The sequence below is a fragment of the Magallana gigas genome, chromosome 2 (assembly GCF_963853765.1).
Source record: "Magallana gigas chromosome 2, xbMagGiga1.1, whole genome shotgun sequence".
Taxonomy (NCBI): domain Eukaryota; kingdom Metazoa; phylum Mollusca; class Bivalvia; order Ostreida; family Ostreidae; genus Magallana; species Magallana gigas.
Window position 1 is genome coordinate 3854239 of NC_088854.1, and position 21573 is coordinate 3875811.

Sequence of the window (21573 nt, forward strand, 5' to 3'; positions counted from 1 at the left end):
CATGATTTGAAAATCTAATTAAAAACAAGCTACTTAAATAAACTTTGTGTAAATTGCCACAAATCTAAGATTTTTTCAAGTATTTGAATTAATATCCATCAAATATACTTCTTTCAGAGGAAAGGGCATGGATAAATATTTTGAGAGAACGGAAGGCAGGACTTACTGGCCATTTCATCCAGATCCACCTTGTGCAACATTTTGGCTTCATCCACTTCTGTTGGTTCGCTTTGCATCATGATATCCAGACGAACCTCACTTCCTTTCTGTCGCCGTAGCAACAGATCCTCCGTCTTGTAGTGGTCATAATGGTGGTGCCGCTTTGAGCGGTGTGATTTACTGGACCTAAATGGACAACACATCAATGTTCATAAACGATGAAAACTCGGCTTATCTTAATTGTTATATCATCACACGTCTTGTTTATACACCACAAACATGTTCCTAAAACAGCCTGAAAGATAAACTCATTTCTAAACAAAAAAATAGCACATAAGTAAACAAGTAAAAATAAAGTAAAAGTGGTCTTTTATGCTTACATAAATGCTTTTATTAAGTTCACATTTTCAATAGTCAAACAAATATGCCTGAGTATCAAATACATGTACATGGATGCATGATTTACCGCACTAACGTTTTGATTTTTTACCATATGTGTGGGGTTTTTTTTTTTCAAGGTTTTAAGTTTACTGTGTTACTAGTGTAATTTTCCCCCTTGCATGAATAACCAATAATACTGTATCAATTTTTTTTTTGAATCCCCTCGCTAAATTCTGCCCAGGTTTTTTCTGTGTCTCTCTTTTTCTGTTTACCATACTTTCTGTGCCTACATCACACTTACTTTCCACTACTCAGGGATCCAAATGATGCCTTGTTTTGCTTGTTCCCCGAGGAGAGGGATGGATCCGAGCCTTCTCTATTGATGCTCAACAAGTTAGCCGAACTTTCATCACCACCTACAATATAGTCATAATAATCTACAAATAAATATACATGCAGTAAAACCTAAAAGCCTGAGACAAGCAATTAAAATTCTTTCAAAAGTAATTCAATTTATCCAATCATTTTATTTTAACAATTTTAAGATCAAGAAACCTGTGAATGAATTCATTATATACAACCGTTTTATAGTATATTAACAACTCAATACAGAATTAAGGTGTTTCTACAGCATGTGATGATATAGAGCACAAATGAAAAACGAATTCTCTTAGCGATGAATAGACAACGTACCAACAGAGAAGTGGACGCGACTCCTGCCATCCTCGTTCAGTGAGCGGGCACTTCCTGCGGGCTTGTGCTGGGCCTGCACCGAAAGCAGGGGTTCCTGTTCCGTGGTGCCGATGTCCAACAGACTAAACTGGTCCTCCATGTTGAAATCGCTCTGTTGTGATGTCTCATCGGAAATGTACTTGTACTGCTTGGAATCCATGGAGCCCTTCGAAGAATCTCGTGGTGGTGATGACTCATTTTCTCCGATGAAAAAATCAGCCACCTATATATGGTATTACAAATCATAAAAATACAAAAGCAGCAATGTTTCACTTGTGAAATATTATCAATAGAACAACCATCAAATCTTTTTCTGTAGTCTAGTGTACCTTTCTACCAGAGGATTTCTTTTTGGGCGTTCCGTTGACAGGCACCACTAGCTGAGGGCTGCTGGGTGAGGGGGAGGAGGGCTCTAAGGGGACGTCCCCGAGAGCTTTGTCAAGGTCAACTGATGAGCTCCTGTCAATGTCACCAATCTCGGTGATGACCAGGGGTCCATCAGCGAAGTCCTGACTGGCAGTGCTGTTGCGTCGGCTGAGGGAGGAATCGCTGTCAGAGTCCGAAGTGTACTGAAACAAAACAGACAGCATGAATCATCATGAGCATGAAATATCAGCAGCATGATAAATCAGTAGCTTGAAATAATAGCAGCATAATATACCGTATTTTTCGGGGCATATGTCTAAGTGGGGCATAGGCCGAATTGCTAATTTTTAGACAAAATTCAAGAAAAATCCTTAGACTAGCCTAATTGGGGGATAAGCCGATTTTCAATCGATGATTACTATAGTGAAAGTATGACCGATGATTAAGAAAGTCACCGTATTAAGTATATACTTTCAGAATATCGATGTAGAAAGTCAAAAGAGTAATCAAAGTTATTAAAGTTGCTTAACATATATATTTCAAGCAATTTTTAAAAATTAATCTGTGTTTTGTGGCTGTTTGGTCTCTTCCGTATTCGTCGGTGTATCGTTGTGTATCGTAATTTTACAAAGTATAAATTTAATTGCAACACCAACCTCCGTGGTTCTGTCTGGTAGAACTAAGTATAATATTTTACCAAAACTTTTATATTTTATCAATACCTTATTGCTAAATCTCATTTAATCAAGTTATACTTTGAAAGCTACTTGTAAATACGGGGTATGGCGTCCATTAGCTCAACACGTGGTTTCATATTCAAATAGAGTTATCCCCCGTAATCGCTATGAATGAGAAAACGAAATACCAAACATTTGTGTTCTTTCCATTAATTAATTAAATAGTGACTTGTCGTTATGCAGAGAAGTTGTAATGTTAAAAACACAGTTAATGCAATGAAGTGTAAGTGTTCACTAGGCTACGTGCCCCCAGGCTGTGTTTTAGTCACGGGTTTCACACCTTTGTATATACACACGACACCAGAGTACCGTTATTTCATCCAACAGAAAATTAATTGTAAAAACACATAGCATTTGATTTATTCTACACCCAAGACCAGTGATTCCTACGAACGCAGACATGAAGAATTCACCAAAATTCCGTCATATTACATTCTACTCGGTTTCGTTTTCTTTTTTACTACGCAATAATAGTTTCCAGGGTTCATACACGAACGTGGGAAAAAAATTCTTTTGATTGGGATTGTAAAGAAATACCTTGTACAGTACTGTACATTTTATTACTCACGATGTCATTACAAAAATTATCAACGGAACAACTATCGAACAATAGTTCAAACGGATGAAAAAAACCAACCCTCATAATAAATTGCTACAACAGTACAACGGATAAAAACAGTGGATTTTATATTTTACTGTTAAATTTTTTTAACTTTGAGTCTAAGAATAGCCGATCCCGGGGGATAGGCCGGGGCTCGCTCATCGGAGGAAAAAAATACCGGCCTATGCCCCGAAAAATACGGTATCAGCAGCACGAAATATTAGTATCTTGATATAACAGCAGTATGATAAATCAACGGTATTCTGATCAATTTCTGGTCAAATATTATCATTGCTTGTCATGAAATTTCAACACACTGATGTATTTATCGTTATAACTTATAATAACTGACAAAATCTACATAATAAATGAAAATATAATGATGCAATTCAGTTCATATTTCCATTCATTTCTAAAACACGGCCTTCTGAGATGAAATGTACGACATATCAATCTAACAACACTTTATTTCTCACTACCTCTTCCTCGTTGTCCTCTGGAATTGGGGGAGACTGCACGGCCATCTTGGAGGGGAAGCTTTTGTTGACATGCATCCTTCGCTTCTTTTTCTTCTTCTTTTTTTTGTGGTGATGGTCAGCATGACGGACATTTTTCTGTGACTTGCTTCGAAGAGGTCGTAGAGGATGGTGAATATGAGGGAATGAACTGCTGCGATGGCCTAAAAAAGTCAAAATAAGATCAATTAATGCTACTATTAATGCAGTATTAATGATAAAAAAAAACCTATGTAATATGTATTTCAGAAAAACTTTTCTCTATCATAACAAAGTAAGACATTAAAAGCTTGTGCTTAATTCTTCTAGGCTGGATGGTCCACATATAACACATCAGGCAGATCTACCTTAAAATTTTAAAATATGTTTTTGGCCATAAGCTATCATCTAGTAAAGAAAAATTCCATATATTTAAGCTTTAAAATTTGAATATCTCCCTATATCTTCATACAGGGCTCTTTGTATCAGTGAGATAAAAATAGTCTAAAAAATGGCCACTACCACCCCGTCCTCTTAATATCCAGTTCGGTTGGAGTAACTTTTTATTACATATAGGACAGACTAGGAAGCTAGGGCCCAGTTATTAAAACGCTTGGCCTATCTGAAATACTCACTACTGAAATCTTCGTCTGTAAACAACGTGGTATCTTTTGCAGGAATAACCCGATCTCCATCTCGAGAAGTCACATGTTCTGACGGTAACAACTCGGAACCAGCCGACAGATCGTTGACGTCGAATCGTGGGTACCGCTCAAAAATCTTCTGGACGTCGTCGAACAAGTCGACGATGTGATCCAAAGTGTGACCCTGACGGGGCATCTCTGGGGAGGTCGGGGACCGGGTCAGCCCTGGGGCAGAGTGAGAGTGGTCGGCTGCAGAGTCCGAGTTCAGATCCAGCAGGAACGAGGTCGAGTTCGCCTGTCTGGGGGCTACCGACTGATTCCCATCATAATTCTGAAAGAAGAGGGACACAACAGTCATTGTGGGGCTGATATTGCGGGGAGACTGATCACTCATTGCTGTTTAAGCAGCTGTGGTTAGTTCTATTATGAACACAATTTGATTATTTGAAAGCTTCAAAATTCAATTTTGATTGAAAGGTTTTAATAACAAAATATTTGTGATGTTAAATAGTCAACACCATAGACATAAATGTCAATGCAGAGTCTGTTTATAGATCATAATTTGCAATATTAGTACATATTCATAGTTTGTGGTTACTTAGAGATAAATTCAGTTTCTTGACAGATGAGTAACAAAAAGTAGTTGCTTGGTAAACAAGCCCACAAAAAAATGACACTCAACAGAGAATAAAGGAATTGCACAGTAGCTTTGATTCCATGCACAAACATATCCTTATGAAGAGTCAAAACTCGTACAAACTTCTCGAGAATTGACTGACCTTCAGATAAAAAGGACTTGAAAAGCTCATAAGACTTCGTTTCTGATAAACTGGTAATACACAGAAGCCGTGATCAAAATTTGACAGGCCATCCGTCTGCTTATTTGAGTAGAATTTTACTGAGGTCTTACATCATATTTTATGGCTTAGATGTAGGGTGTAGGTACCATCCATTACATGGGATTTATCACTCTCTCCCTCTTTGATGTATATACAAACTCTCTTAATATATACATTTGATATACTGGGTCATGTAAATGAGGGAGATATATAAGCCATAGAGTCAGTTATTAACTTTCCCAGATTATTTTAATACTTGACATGATCTTATTTAACAATGTACATATTAAACAATCTCGAAGTAATTATTTCCTCTTTTAAAAAGTAAAAATACATTGGGTAATATATAAGACATTACAAAACATCAAATTTACTTTTAAAATTTCTAAAAATTCTAATAATTTTCTCATGTAAACAAATTAAACATGTAGAAATTCTTATATCTTCTTGGCACTAGTACATTGGTCTTACCTCTACAGAAATTGTTCCCCGTACTATGAAAGTTCTACCTTGGGATTAAGTCCAACATATAAAACTATTGACTTACAGACACCCCCCCCCCCCCCACTCCCCAAATATACATTTTAAATTGCATTGAATTTTAAATCATACACAGCAGTATAAATACATCAAACTTATTCTGTAATAACTTTCTCAATTAGGCAAGTAAAACCTCTCAAAATCTGCTAAACACTGTACAATGGTCTTACCTATAGAGAAAAATAGGTCCTTATGATATCTTTATACCTGTTACAACTGTGGATCACAGAGAAATGATTAACCAACCACCACTCTGTCTATCACTACGACTTGTTACACCGGATCTTGGCCGGTACCTGTTGTCTTTTAAAATACAGAAGAGTCCAACATCTTGAATAAACTGTTGTAAATCTATGTCAATTTGACAACAAAAAGGTTTTTGTTTCACCTGGTTCTACGTCACACCTACTGCATGTGGCCAACCTCCGACTCACAAACACATTCCAAAGTTGCCTAATTAATCACCTAATTAATTCTTACAACTCCCCAACAGGTGAGCACTGTATGATGGCTTGTTTATTAATTGCTTCTGTGGATTTAGTAGTGCACTGTTTATTTCCTTACAACCTGATTACTTTTATCAAGAGGTGATGAAATCACACATCTATTGACCAAAACAACACAGGTACACAGCCAACCAAAGTGCAATAAACTATTTGAACGGGAGCTGAGGAGTGGGATTGGACCATGCAGGCAAAAAAATGAAGCCATCAGGGCAGGCATTCACTGACCGATTCGACTGGCCTGGTTTTTCCAGTAGGCAACATCCTGATGACAGTCATAGAAAGCCCTAGTTAATTCATATTATCTCATGCTAGAGGCTGCCGACCTAACACTGAAAGAAACTCATTCAGAGTTGGTTTATTGATGTCACATAGATTTTAAATCAATCTGAAAAGGCTCTAGTTAATCTGCTAAAAGAATTGATAAGATAGTTGACCTTTTCATTAAAAGAGTCTTAAAGATGTACCCAATTTAGGAATACAAAACAGATGGGAGTTAATTTTGCTGCAGTTCCAACAAAGTCGGACCTCTGTGACTTTGACCGAGATAATCACGGAGCTGTAATACTTCGTGTTAGAAAGGATTATAGGGGTCTATGTCCTCAATCAATGCTTATGTGTCTTCAGGGGCGGTATCAAAGGAAAACAAAACATGTCAAAGTAAGATACTGCTAAAGCCTTTATCTGTAAGAAATACACAGGATGAGGGGGGGGGGGGGGGGCATCAAAGATTAGGAATTTCTTAAAACATGGACTGATCTCTCTCACATTACTTGTCTACTTGGATCACTACAAAAACAAAAAATAATAGAAGGCAAGCCTCTACCAAGGACATCCTTGTAGATGCACAACAACAAAAATTACACTGAATATTCAAATCTTATAGAATCTTTTTTTGTTATTGTTTTAAAATCATTCTTTTAGTCCGCAAAGTGTAAAATGCGTAGAAGACTGCCTTTGAATTGCAATCTACATTTTGTTGGAACCTTAAGCTCTCCTACCCGGATCTAATCATTATTCTACCAGGATCTTGCTCATATTTTTTTATTAAGTCTATTGCCACTGGATCATAAAGATCTAATGTATATGTTATGGAAATCAAGTCCCTGAATATCTGATGACTCTTGAACTGAAACCCTACTGCTCTATGTAACAATGAACGAGTCTTTGGACAGGTGCTAATTACCAAAATGTTGAGTGATACTGAACAAGTTATCCTTTGACATTACTCTTAAGTCAATTAAGTACATGTATACTATTTTAAGAGCATATTAAAGGATTCTGCTGAAGTCTATCAAAAATAGATCTTCCAAATGAATTGTCTTCAATTATTTTTCAGATTAAGCTGACTGTATTAGCTGGCGGTACTACCCACCAGCAGTGGTCTGAGGTAGAGAGAATACAGTACTCACCAGATCCTCATGGTTATCTCTTCCATGCAGAGCCATAATGCTACGTCATAAACTGTCCCTCTGTCAACAGAGAAAATTCAGAACTCAGAATATAAATAGAGCAAAGAATGGCAGGTTAATTCAAATATATAATATACATATATATATATATAAAAATCCAAACCCTTAATACTGGCAAAATTACATAAAATGTACGCAATCATTAACCAGTGGTACACATGCAAGTAGTCAGTTGTGTACATTATAATTAGACCCACAGACAAATGCACTATATACTTATATAGACTCCCAACTTCAGATTGATACACCATGCATCACTCATCTATTGCCATGTCTTGTTGCATTTAATTTACTGTATTCTTTGTCATGCAGGTTGACATACATTCATCTGAGGTTAATTCCTACATCTTGTTTTAGAGCCGTTTCCTCCTTTCTTTTTCTAAAGGGGATGGGGGATGTATGCGACTTTTAAATACTGATCTATGTATAACTGTGTTTTTCGTTTGACCCAATTACTTCCTGTTCCCAGTTTCACTGGACTCAGAATAATTGTTACACAAACATAGAGTAATTTATGTATCCTGATAAAGTTCATTTGAAGCTGCGAAAATCATTAAATGTTAGGACCTACCCCGCCCCATTTTTTAAATTTATAAAAAACAACCCAAATGTTTTAGCTATTAGGTGCATGATGAAATTGGAATGACAGATTAAACGGACTCCTAATTAAGATTGACACACCAAGCTCCACCCCCTCCACTCTGGACCCTCCAAAGTGGCGGGTCCATCGTCAGCATTTTACCCCAAGCCATTACTTATGGTAGAGGTTTTCGTGGGGTTTACTTCACTGTAGAAATATAGGACAGTTTACACCTTTGTATCGATCACAACATTATTTCTGTGACTGCATTCATTAATTAGCAAAGCAAGAATTGATATTGATTTTTGATATGAAACATAATCCAATTAAAAATAGCATGTGATCTACCCCAGATACAAATGCGACAACAAGTTAATTGCTAACGTGAGAACCCAATTTTCTACAGTTGTAAAGCAAAAATCAAGGGTACAAAATACTAATTATATTTCTGATACAGAACAACAGTATTTTGGATAGAGACAGTATCAGGCCTACCTTAGATTCATCAGAATGATTATCAAAAGTCACTAATCAAGGACAAGCCCACTGTTGATTTCAGTGATTGGGTCCTAGCAAGGTGCCCTCATTCCTGCCTCTCCAAGGAGTATTCCCTGAGAGAAATCCTTGTGTCATTGGTACCGACCCTCTAAATCCTACTGGTTAATTCAAACTACCTTCACAAGTAGATGAAGTTTGGGTAGGGAGACTAGTTCTTTATGACGATAATTCTCCCTGTTTTACACATACTATGGGGGCAATGAGAGTGAGATTTTACACTAAAGAAATTATCTCTGTAATCTTACAGTGTTTACATAGCACCGTCACTTGAAAAAACATTGGTTTTTATGGTTCTATTTTTCCCTATTTCTTGCAGTAGTGTGAAAATTAGGATATCTTTCCTCTTCAATCTTGACAACAAAGTGAAATCTCCACTTAAAAAAGTAAAAAAAAGATTAGAGTATACGTAGTACATAAAAGTCCTTGTTCATAATGTTATTTCTTAAACTAAGATATTCATACAATGAAATTGTTAAAATCCAAAACTTTCTACATCTAACTTTTCAAACCCAATAGGTAACCTTGAAGAGTTATTATCTCTATTAATAAAATCACTGATATCTAAATATACCATCAGTTTTATTTGAATCTGAAACCTATATTATACACAAGTATATATATATAGCATGTCACATGCTGAATGTGACAAATGCTTGAAATTGTGTTGCAACTTCTACCAGCCACTGTTTGAGGTTTACTTACAGTGAGAAAAAGTCAGATACACAGAAACAGAGCAATGTTGATGTAAACTTCTGATAAATGGTGGTGGGGTGGGTGGGGGTAGTTTGGGTGGGGTCCTATACAGATTACAGAGTTACGACCTTAGTCACCTTGAAAAACGTGACCTTGACACTAGCCATTTTGTCCGACTTTCAATGACCTACCTCTACATCTGATGGTGCTATAGCACCAACTGCTTATCATTATAACTATTCTCATGTCCAGGCTTCTTATTCATCTAAACTACCATGGGGAGCAGCTACAAGACTGCAAGCCATTAACAACTCCTTCACTCAACTCAACCAAGCACACAGTCTGAAGAGCTGGGATACACAAATATCACATGGACTGTGCAAAACTCAGGGGACTGACAGCAAGCAATAATGACAACACATTATCTATCATTATCAACTCCATGATCTACTGAGAAAATACAGTTACATGCTAATTTAAATACCCAGTGTATCAAACTAGACCTTATTACCCTGCTTGTTGGTGTACACAATAAGCCAGTTAAGGAGTTGGTAAACAGATAATCACATTATACAATGGTATACAGGTCCCAGACCACCTAGTGTGTCAACAGTAGCATTACATAACAACAACAAGCCTAACTAGCTTACCTTTATATACAATCTGGACTTTGAGATCGGACGGCGTCTTGAACTTGTGGTGGTCTCACCTGTGAGACACAGGGAGAACTCGGGGGTGGGGTTGTGTGGTGGTGTCAATTTCCAGAACTTTCTCTTCCTCCCTCTAGTGAGGGTCTGCGTTCTGCAAACACAAAGAACAAGATTATCATCAAACCTCCACAATCTACATGCATTATTAGATTTTTTTGGATTTTAAATTTTTGGATTTAAAAATAGTCGCTGAAGTCCACGCATGTATTTCCCAAATAAAGAAATGACATAACAGAAATTTCAAAAGGTGGCCTAATCATGAATTACCGTACATATATACATACAATATTGTTTTTGATCAATATAAAAGAAACTGGACAAAACAGAAAACTTATGCTTTACTTTGATGAAATTAATTATATATTTCAGTAGCATGTTGCTAATGTATTAACTTACACTAAAAAATCAATCAAAAATATCAAATAAGCAAACAGAAAGTTTCATACTATGAAAGAATTAAATCTTTAGAGTATATCACAAGATGATCATAATGCTGGAATACATTATGTAGTGCACACATGCCGCCATTATTCTGTGGCTGTGTTGGGCTGCGTTAATGGGGTCCACACTATACACTGTACATCGACCATTATCCCTGTACTTTTTATTATCTTAATTACCTATACAACAGTACAGACACAATAGCTTTCTTACAGACACAATAGCTTTCTTGTGCTCGACTTATCAGGAAAAAAATCATCAATCATATTCATATAGAAATCCTCACTAAATCCTTGAAGAATAGTGATATAAATCAAACCAAATCGGAGACCAGCGTGTCTACTTCACAAAGAGGAGGGACATACATGCAATGTCATCTCCAGATTTGTCACTCAGAGACCAAACCCTGCTCTCTTCCCTATCATCACTGTTTACAGTCCAACATAAGTACAATGTAAACTAAAAGAAGAAGAGCTAGAAGAAAATATTGTAGATCAAAGAAGAACAGGAAGTTAATCATCAAGAAATGGAAACGACAAGAAAAGAATACTGTATAAGCAATTTTTTTTAAATTCTGGTGTTATTTACAAGAATAATAAAATATCAAATTAAAACTTAATATTGCTTGTTAACTATGCCACAAGAGTTAACTGTGATATAATATATTAATGACAGACAGTTTTAATTACTTTTTCCATAAATATATATCATATACCACAGTAACATTTCTCTTAGTAAATTAACCTTTAAAGTTGCATCATAAAAAATTCCCCTTGTACAGCATGTATAATTTTGAATGTTAGAAAATATGTAAATCAACCATTGTGGAATACGAAATTACGGTAGAAAATATATGAATTCAAATTTAAAATCAACAAAAAACCCTTCAAGCATTTTTTGATCAATTCTATGAATTCACCAAGTTAAATCTACTTTTTAGTGGTCAAGTTAAATTTGAAATTTATGACATCTCAATTTTCATTTCATCATAGCATATGATCCAGAGGAAACGATAGGATAGGACTTTGAACTGTACTTTTTTTTTTTAGAAAAGGACTGTTGCATGGGATTGAAGACAAATGATATAAAGCTGATATTTGAGAATCTTTTAAAGAGGACCGTGGGAATGGATTAAAGACAATGTTGTAGTGCTGGGATTAGAGAATCCTTCAGTGGGATTGTGGGATGGTATTCAAGACAATGTTGTAGAGCTGGGATTAGATAATCTTTCAGTGGGACTCTGGGATGGGATTAAGGACAATGTTGTAGAGCTGGGATTAGAGAATCTATAAGTGGGACTCTGGGATGAGATTAGGGACAATGTTGTAGAGCTGGGATTAGAGAATCTATAAGTGGGACTCTGGGATGAGATTAGGGACAACGTTGTAGAGCAGCAGGGATTGGAGAATCTATAAGTGGGACTCTGGGATGAGATTAGGGACAACGTTGTAGAGCAGCAGGGATTGGAGAATCTATAAGTGGGACTCTGGGATGAGATTAGGGACAACGTTGTAGAGCAGCAGGGATTGGAGAATCTTTCTGTGGGATTTTGGGATTGGATTATATAGGGACAAGGATGTAGAGCTGCAGGGACTGGAGAATCTTTCAGTGGGATTGGATTAGGGACTATGTTGCATCTATGTAGACAGCTGATGCTAATTCCTGAAGCATGGACGGGATCATAGAGACCAGATGGACGGGATCATACAGAGACCAGATGGACAGGATCATACAGAGACCAGAGAGTATTACTGTGTATGGACGGGATCATACAGAGACCAGAGAGTATTACTGTGGACGGGATCATACAGAGACCAGAGAGTATTACTGTGGACGGGATCATACAGAGACCAGAGAGTATTACTGTGGACGGGATCATACAGAGACCAGGGATTATTACTGTGTACTTTTTCCTGTATTTCATAGTCACTCTCATTATACACACTTCTAACTGCTGCCTTCTTTCTTCTCAGAACAAAATGAGGCATAAAACTCTTCTTTCTGGCAGCAAAAATATCAATATGTAACCATCCGCTTATACATGCAGAATATCTGTTACGCTTAATTAAAATGAGAGAGAACTTACAAGACATCAAATAGTAAGACTGCAACTCCTAGAGAGCATAAACTAATACAATCCAAAAATTCACACCTTATTCTGAATCAGAACTTTTCTGATCCGGTTTCTCTTTCCTAAGCATGTTCCATTTCCAAAATGACCATTTTCCACAATGTTCTTAATTTTCTACAATGTTCCTAATATCTATTTTCATATACATCACAAGTACCTATAGAATATTGGAAAATTCAGACCCGGTTCCTTTGGCATACACCCACAGAATGGAAGACATTGCTTCAATATCAATCATCCTGCAGCCACTTCATTAGCATACTCTAGCCTACAGATTTGTAATTTATTGTTATGTTGTTAATTATTTTAACACAGTCTTCAGCTAACTGTCAATTATCGTACACTCAGCTACTTCAAACAACTTGACACACTTACTCCAATACACATGTAGTGAGCAGTTTCTAGTGTGTGTTTTGTTCTGCTTCTATTACGGTATAACAAAACATCCGTCAAAAGTCTAAATGAGCATGTGTCGCCGGTCATCTTACCTGCTGTCAAACCGTCTGATTTCATAAATCCCCAGCAGATAATCCTAATCTAGGTTAAAGATGGTCCTTATCTACTAGTATACAGGGCCTGAACCTTCAAACTCCAAAGTCTTGCGTAATAGGACAGTAAAGTTACCAGTCTCTTAACACACCGATCTGTAAAACTGTTCATTACATATCTGCAATCTATAAGAAACTGAGCATGAAAAACCAGTGGGTGGAATAGAATTGCTTGCATATTTCTCACATACAGCTTTCATCTTTTATTCCCTTGTGAATTATCAATAAACAAGACAAATACACACATACTAGTGGTATGATCAAATAAGGACACACAAGTGCAATACATATATGCACAAGATGGTGCCCAAGCCATCCCTAGTGTACAACAAATTGACATAAGATGGTGTCATCTACCGATACACCCCAGGTCTGCCCTAGTGGGGAACAGTTATACCCTTCACCCAGAAGCAGGGGGACTTATCTCTCCTCCAATTTAGCACAGTAGGCCAGTTTTGGAATTGGACTTTGATCGAGGAATTCTAGCACTGGAGTGAAATTTAAATGAACACTTCTGTAAACATTGACTGTCCAAATACAATTCAAATTTGGCTGATTTGTTTATTAAATGTGTAATCAAAACTAAAAGTTGACATTGACATCACAGTTAAAAATAAACCAAAAAACCCTCCTTAATTACTCCTCTATAGATCATGTAGATTTACTGCTGAATAATCAAATCTAGATATATATGGATTTATTTTATCCTTATCATCGGTCTTCAAACACATGGTAACAAGAAAAGATGAATAAGTCAATCTGCTTACATAAAACAATTTAGAGCACACTGGTGACCATACCTAGAGTTATGTACAGGTGAGTAGGACACACCTTGAACAGGTGAATAGGGCAGTCACTCTGGGCCCTGAATGCTAAGGTCACCCGTTCTTACAGTCTCCACCCTAGCCTAGCCATTACATCACATGCATGTTGACAAACATCCAGGGGGCAGGCGGCAGACAGAAACGTCTTAGAGGGGAAATTCCTGTGGAGGTATCTGACCTAGCTCCCTATCAACCAAGTCATCTCTATCAGGAGTGACATAAACACCAGAGTAACATGACATGGGCAGCTCATTTATGTAAGGCTGTGTTAACAGTCTATGTTGTGTGTATACTGTGTTATGTAAATCAAACACTCCTCTCCCCAATTACAAACACCGTACTATACAAAGTCTTCTGTCCTCCTGTAGTCAATGTCCATTATTATTAGATTTGTAACTATGTCACAACAACATTCATTGTCTGTGAACATTGTACATCATAGATTCCAACACTTCCTTAGATCTGCCGTGTACCTGATCAGTGGTATATTACAAAATAAAACACCCCATCCCCATCCTTACCCCCCAAATATCAAAATAATATTAAGTTCATGTATTTACCAACAAAAATAAACATCATTTTAATCCTGTAGCTTGGGTTATTATACTTAATATGTATGTGCTGTTTTACTGTAAACATCTTTATGATGATTCAATAACAAATGATTGTTCAGCCCAGGTTCACTGACCACCCCGACAGCTTCTGGTCCGGGCCGTGAACAGAGTGCCCACCCTACACTTTCCAGCCAGAATCATTCCCATCCTCACTGGTTCAGTGTTTACCTTATAAAATCCAGTCTGGATAATTCCCACCCGCACTGGTTCCGACTGCTCTGATCCCAATGAACATCATTCCTTGGCACAATTCACAGGGATATAATGCCAATGTTGTTTTATCAAGTGATTTTACTGCTACCAATGACATAGAGTCCTTAATAAGGTAATAAGAACTGATATATGTATCATCACATGTGTCATTATAGGATCGTTTTCACAGGAAAACAATGTATGTACTTGTAACATGCTCCATTGAAACTTGCATCTACTATGCATTGGGTATTCTTATTAATACCTTCCCTGTCTTGGAAAAAAAAGATCATTAATGACTGAATAGTTAATCGAGCCATATCACATACCAATGATAAGGGTTGTTTAACAAACACAGAATTTAAAGTTCGCATTGTGTTACATACAATTCCTCCGCCAAGGCCAACAATACACTAAAAATAGGCATCCTGGACAAATATGACACAATGAACCTCTGCACATACAGCTCTCAAACAGATTTGATAAAATGAATAACTTCTATGTGCCACTGGCTTCATTTCTGACAGGGATATTGCATTTAGTAGTACATAGAATACCAGGTTTTTTTTACATAATGAAATAAAAAATTACAAAAAAGTTTAAACATAACTACAAAAACTCATTTCAGTTATGCATATATACCAAACAGCATGTATGTAAACATAAAGCAAATATCTCCCTTGCAATTACGTGTACTAGAATCAAGAAAGTTTAAAAAGAAAAAAAGAGAATAAAAGGCAGAATACACTGCAAACTCAGTGAAGTCTCGGTGAATGACTTGCTAATTACAGGTACCTGAGTTTTCAGGTAACAATACGTAAATGTAGAAAATAGATCCCACAAGGAAGCTTGATTATGCAAAAGCCTTCCTTTATCATTTGTCATCAAAAGCAGATTTTCCATTCATAACCATTAACTAGGTACCACTTAATGTGATACATAATGCAGACACCTGCCAATGCATTTACATGTAGCAATCAATCACTGCATATGCAGGATATCATAACCAAAGCTCAAAAGAGACATTGGAGCAACAGCTGTAAGAATTCTATCAAATTCAGATTTGTCAAGATACAAAACAAAGGAACATCTGGTTCAAAATAAATGTACAGGGTTTTCCCAGCACAAATTATAGTATGTAGTCATATATTCAAATGATATTTGGGAATAAGAAATATTTCAAAGAAACAGTTTAATATTTCTATCTACACAGTAAATATACAACTCATTCTATCAAAGGTACTGCATGTCAGTAAGTTACTCTGATCTTCAAAATCATCATAATTCAGGTGCAACTGTATTTATCTGGACATCTCAGCATTTCATTGGGTGTAGATTTTAACTTCAAATTAAACTCACTAATTAAAAGATCATGTTGAAAAATCATGATTTGGTTTTGTTTTAAAAACCCTTTAAACAAAAAAGGAATTTATATGATAATTATCATAATCATTTCTTTTTGTTTATGTCTAAAATAGAAATAAAAAAAACCCCTTAACATTCAAAACAGAATAAAGATTTGTTTGATCCTCAATGAGACATTGTATTACAGACAAAAACAGTGCTTCAGGTGTAAAGAAAGTGTCTCAATCCAACCTAAATTGTCTTAAGAAAAATCCTTTATGAAAAACCTGAATATTTCGATAAATGCTGGACAAGCAAGCTAAAACTTTGTAAAACGCCTGGATCCTATGATTAAATTTCATTTCAAATAATGTATATTGTATTAAAAACAGATAACACCTTATAACAGTATAAATGACAACAATACTTTAAGCCAAGGATCAAAGAGCTTCAAGATTGTTTTCTCTGAAACAGATTTTCTTGGAAATTGCAATGAGTTTATGTATGCCAATCAAAACAATTGTTTATAAGAAAAAGAAGGTTGTACAGGGTGTTAAATTTGTGCTTGTTTCTGTTGATATTACATTTGAAATTGTATATACCGGTAATACACATGTCACTATAAATAAATAAATAACTTCCCTACTTATAGTGTTATACCACATACGAAATGGTCATTTCACTAAAAATTTTCAATTTAATGACAAAAACCATATGTGGCATAAGTCATGTCATACAGTATACACATATAGTTTGTATATAGATATTTTTACTTTATTAATGCAAATATTTCTTGTTTATATAATTTTTTTCAGCACGAAACTGAATTCTACAGCCAAGTAACTGAGATATCACATAAAAACTGCTAACAAACAATTATAAAACAAGATTCTAAGCTTTTCATACCACACCGAAATCTATGAAAAAATCACAGTACAAAAATTCTACATGCTTGCCAAGATGAAAGAATTAGCAAAGCAAAGTCATTGACTTATTTTTCAGACTTACAAATTTGGTTTTAGATCACTGCAAATTCTCTAAAACTGTATATATGCAATTACTACTGCACATATCAAAACTGTTCCGAGCAGTAATACATAGTCAATTATTGTGAACGAAAACAAAAACCCATTCTGCAATCTTAGGCTGTTACGAATTTGGCAGATGTCCAGAGCAATCAATTGGCACCATGTTTGAAACATAATTAATGCTAATAAAACAAAATTTTACTTATTTTACCTCTAGTTGACTGTTACGACGATACTGCTTGTAAATATTAAATGTTGATACAAGTTGACGTTCCCTGTCGCATGACGAATATTGTGAAACGGAAATGCCGTATTTCAGCAGATCGTTCGTAAAATAGGGTTCCGGGTCAAATCGTTACCACGTTGACGACAAGAAACATTCCCCAGGCCACGACTTGTCCATCATAGACTTTATAGTAAACATGACTTTTATTACCCCTATATCCATCATTAACACATTCTTTGTAAAACAAAACAAAAAGAATATTAAATGTATCTACAGACTTTACAAATGAATAAAAATCGATAAATTATACACTGGTAGGCCTAACGTTAAATAAAAAATGAATAATTTAAAGTAAAAAAAAACCAAAAACACAACACCACAATTTAAAAAAAAAAAGTTTCCTTTTACTCAACTTGACTGATAATTTCAAGAAAGTCAAATCTGATTTTATTATACGTTATTTTAAACGAAAGACCATTTGACCGTTAATAAAACCTATAGATGCTTTGCTCCTTTTTTATTGTCATGTTTAAAATGAATTTGTTGTAACCTTAGGGATCAAATATTCTAAACATGCGATAAGTGAGATTTTCGCATGGATGACGAGTTGGCCCGAGGGATGAGGGTATTGTGCTACGTTGGTCAATTAATATCTTCTCAACTCCAGGTTGTTCGAATGAGTAAAACAACAAAAGACTTTTAATTTCAGAGCTGTTAATTCAACCTATTTCACTCTCGATGGTGTGACCATCGAAATTAACACTTTTACAACTAGATTTTGAACTAAAAAAAACAATCTAGTCAATAAAAAAAAATGAATCAAAGTCCTAAACGCTATCATCATTTAACAGAGTTCATAATCTTCATTGGGTGTATATATCTTCATTAAACAAATACACATTTATGTATTTTAAAGAGACATATACTTTTAAAATAAATAATGCACTTTAAAATTTCTGGTATAAAACCATGTAAATGTGTTCTCGAGTACTCCAAAAAGTACAAAAGCTGCCAACTTTGGACGTGTGGTGTTGTTGCATGTACTGATAATTTGTACGTCAGTGCAATCCAATTCACACTTTCATTCGCGAGTTATCATCTAATAAACAAACTACTGTGACATGCAAAAGACTAAAGTGAATTTACAAATGCTAATTTGAAAAGTAAAATTCGTCAAAATATCGAAATATAATCATTGAAACCAATTGCCATTTCAAAATTTAGCCTCTGTTAATTATCAAACATTACAACAAATGTTGCTAGAAGAGCTTTGAAAAGTATTTACTTTACTAGGGGTATTTTTTAAGGCCCCAGTGACAGAAAATGTTTTGAACAAAGAACAACCGGGGTGATATATCAGGTAAACTATAATTAATTCCTCATCTCGATGTTATTTTTACAAGCATATTATTGACCAGTTTTCATTACAATATTATTTAACAAAATCAATACCTTCTAAATATAAGAAACAAATTACAAGAATTAGATTGTCATCTCATAGACTTGCAATTGAAAGTGGACGACACACTAATGTACCAAAAGAAAGACGCTTATGTAAATTTTGTTCAGATATTGAAGATGAATTCCATTTTGTTTTGAAATGTCAGCAGTATAGAGAAATCCGAGTAAAATATATTAAGAAATATTATTGGAAAAAACCTTCTGTATACAAATTTATACAATTATTAAGTGTTCAAAATTTTAAAGAACTGTGTAATTTGGGGAAGTATCTCCATCTAGCTTTCAATATTCATGATAATTAAGAAAAATTTCTCTGGTTTCTTCGCCTGTTAGTAAAATTTTATTTTATATACATTATCAATGAACTTCACATGTTCATGTACCATACCATTATTCCAATATTGCTATATTTATATGTAATAACCTATGCCATAAGATGTATGTCTTGTGCAAATAAAGAATATATAATAAAACAAAATCAGAATTGAACGATTTTAGTCTCGTCTCTAATTGGAGACCAAAATAAACCAATTGAAATGTTGAATATTGATAGTATAACTCAAACTATAGAAAGATACAAATGAAGATAATAAGAAAGAGAGAAAAAAATTAAAGATATGATTCCGGTTTAAAAAGAATATATAAGACTAGATATTATTTTCATAGACATTTACAAAATGCGTTTTGTTGCTGCAATAACAGTATCTACTGCTTTAACTATTTGAACAGTGATATAAAGTTTATGATTAGGACTACCATATAACATTAATTCAAGGAAAAGTTGATGATCATTTCTACTTATGATATGTTTTATGGCTTAAAAATGTGTAATTCTACATGATTCATATGTAAGACATTTGAAAAAATAATCAGAATTGAATTATCTATTGATTGTCAAAATAACTCTTTTGATTCAAAGATTACTCCGCTTTGCTATACCAACCTGCTAGGTATTTATTAGATCGAGTCCTCCGGTATTTTCTCGGGCTGTGTCAGTTCATAACTCCGCTGCTCACAGTCCAAGGGGATAGCTACAGTCTAAAAATACGTTACGCTAGATCTCCCAATACCCACCAATCAAAATTGTAATGTTTGATGTGATGTTTTCCCCTAAGGATTGAAACAGATCGCTACAAAAAGGAATCGGCGGAGGATTATGTGACTTGAATGAAATTGAAACTGAAAAGCATAATAAATACATTGTCCATTCTTTAAAACGCCGAAGTCATTTATTTTATAATATTGGATATAATTTAACTATAAGTCAAAATATTACCAATTATTAGCACTCTCTTCGTTGATTTAATTTGCAAATACCCCCACCAAATTGCTTATTTTATTTATGAATTATTAAAATAAACCATTAAAGAAACACTTGACAAAACAATATTACCCCTAAAACATGCAAATTTCATTCGTTTAGTAACAATTTTAAAGTGTCTTATAGGTCCGATGACCGGGTGTATTGACATTTTATCTGTAAAATAAATTTTGTAATTATTATGTGATAATCAAGTCACTGTAATAAACTATTTACTTACTTACTTATTGTGGATAAATGATGAATTCAGAATGATAAAACTTGGTCTACATACTTCCATATTTTTTTTATGAATGCTTTAATTCAGCTTCTTTAATAAATTTTAAATCTTCTATGATGTCGGGGAGGTACTGATACCATGTGAATTCATGTTTAGCAATTAACACCAAGAAGCTTCGTCGACTGTACAAACAAGCTAGAATTTAAAAAAAAAATCCATTCTAGACATTGCTGGCGCAAACTTTGAAAAGTCCATTGTGAACATCATATAAATTCATACTTTATTTGGGTACTACGATCAGTTGAAAGAAGGTGTTGCAAAAAAAATGATAATAAATAAATAATTAATTAAAAATGCGGGATATTATTACTTAACGTGGAAAGGACCATTAAATATCCGCTTGAAGAGTCATATCTAAATATAGACACATTTCGAAGTATACAATATTTACATAGCGGGTATGTTCCGTATGCAAGGAAAAAACTCACACATTTTACGCGCATTTATATAGATGACGGTAACCTTTGACTACTTTCATTAATACAGTTAGGAAGATGCCCATAGCGGTATATCGGGTATTCTGTATTTTTAAAGCTTAACACATATCAATTTTATTCCTACTGTCCAACTTCTTTAAAATAGCACATGAATATTTCTGATTCTGGCTTTTTAAACCCGTCAGAGTTGTAATTATAATCACCGCATATTTCTATAGTAAAAGGGTGGACATTTATTCGTACATAGAGCTTTGTCACAGATTCATACTTTTTGTAATGATTTTTTTACTTTTAACAACCTGTACATGTATCTTTGAAAAAGGTATACCCGATTCTTTGATTACAAGGGGGGAAACAAACTTGCCACATTGTTGCGTACATCGTTTTGAAATATCTCTCTTGTTCAGAAGGAAATGTTTATAATTCAAGTTTAAAACGGGGACTACACACAGTAAGTAATGTTGAAAATAAATTAAGCATGCAAGCAAACTATCACAATGACAAAGCGTTTTATTCTGACATTCTTGAATTATCTATATATATTACCTAATTTTTTTTCTCCAAAAGTTAGATGTTTAAAAAAAAAATCTGCGTCTTTGAAACTAAAATAGGAAATGGCAGTTTTTAAGGAATTGTCGGACTCAAAACGTGAAGATTAAATAAGTATTGTTTCAGGAGGGCAGTTTTTTTTTCAAACATCAATAAGGAGGTTTCCCT

General features: G+C 34.8%; 1 protein-coding gene across 9 annotated transcripts in view; it reads right to left on the bottom strand.

The window, feature by feature from the left end:
- LOC105321687 (band 3 anion transport protein) overlaps positions 1 to 17488 on the bottom strand; it is a 32038-nt gene extending 14550 nt beyond the window's left edge. For 2 of the 9 annotated variants that reach the window (XM_011420091.4, XM_011420089.4), the window contains exons 1-9: positions 17343 to 17488; positions 9950 to 10100; positions 7409 to 7468; positions 4106 to 4445; positions 3456 to 3655; positions 1602 to 1841; positions 1234 to 1495; positions 842 to 956; positions 167 to 345 (exon numbers count right to left, since the gene is read on the bottom strand). In XM_011420091.4, coding sequence (XP_011418393.3) covers positions 167 to 345; positions 842 to 956; positions 1234 to 1495; positions 1602 to 1841; positions 3456 to 3655; positions 4106 to 4445; positions 7409 to 7444 — 1372 coding nt within the window. In that variant the 5' untranslated portion in view covers positions 7445 to 7468; positions 9950 to 10100; positions 17343 to 17488. Of the gene's footprint in view, positions 1 to 166; positions 346 to 841; positions 957 to 1233; positions 1496 to 1601; positions 1842 to 3455; positions 3656 to 4105; positions 4446 to 5663; positions 5810 to 7408; positions 7469 to 8543; positions 8746 to 9490; positions 9515 to 9949; positions 10101 to 13069; positions 13238 to 13929; positions 14156 to 14735; positions 14896 to 17111; positions 17243 to 17342 lie in introns of those variants that run through there. The other 7 variants (XM_066074586.1, XM_066074584.1, XM_066074585.1 and 4 more) reach the window with 7 other exon arrangements.
- Between the last annotated feature and the right edge of the window lie 4085 nt (positions 17489 to 21573).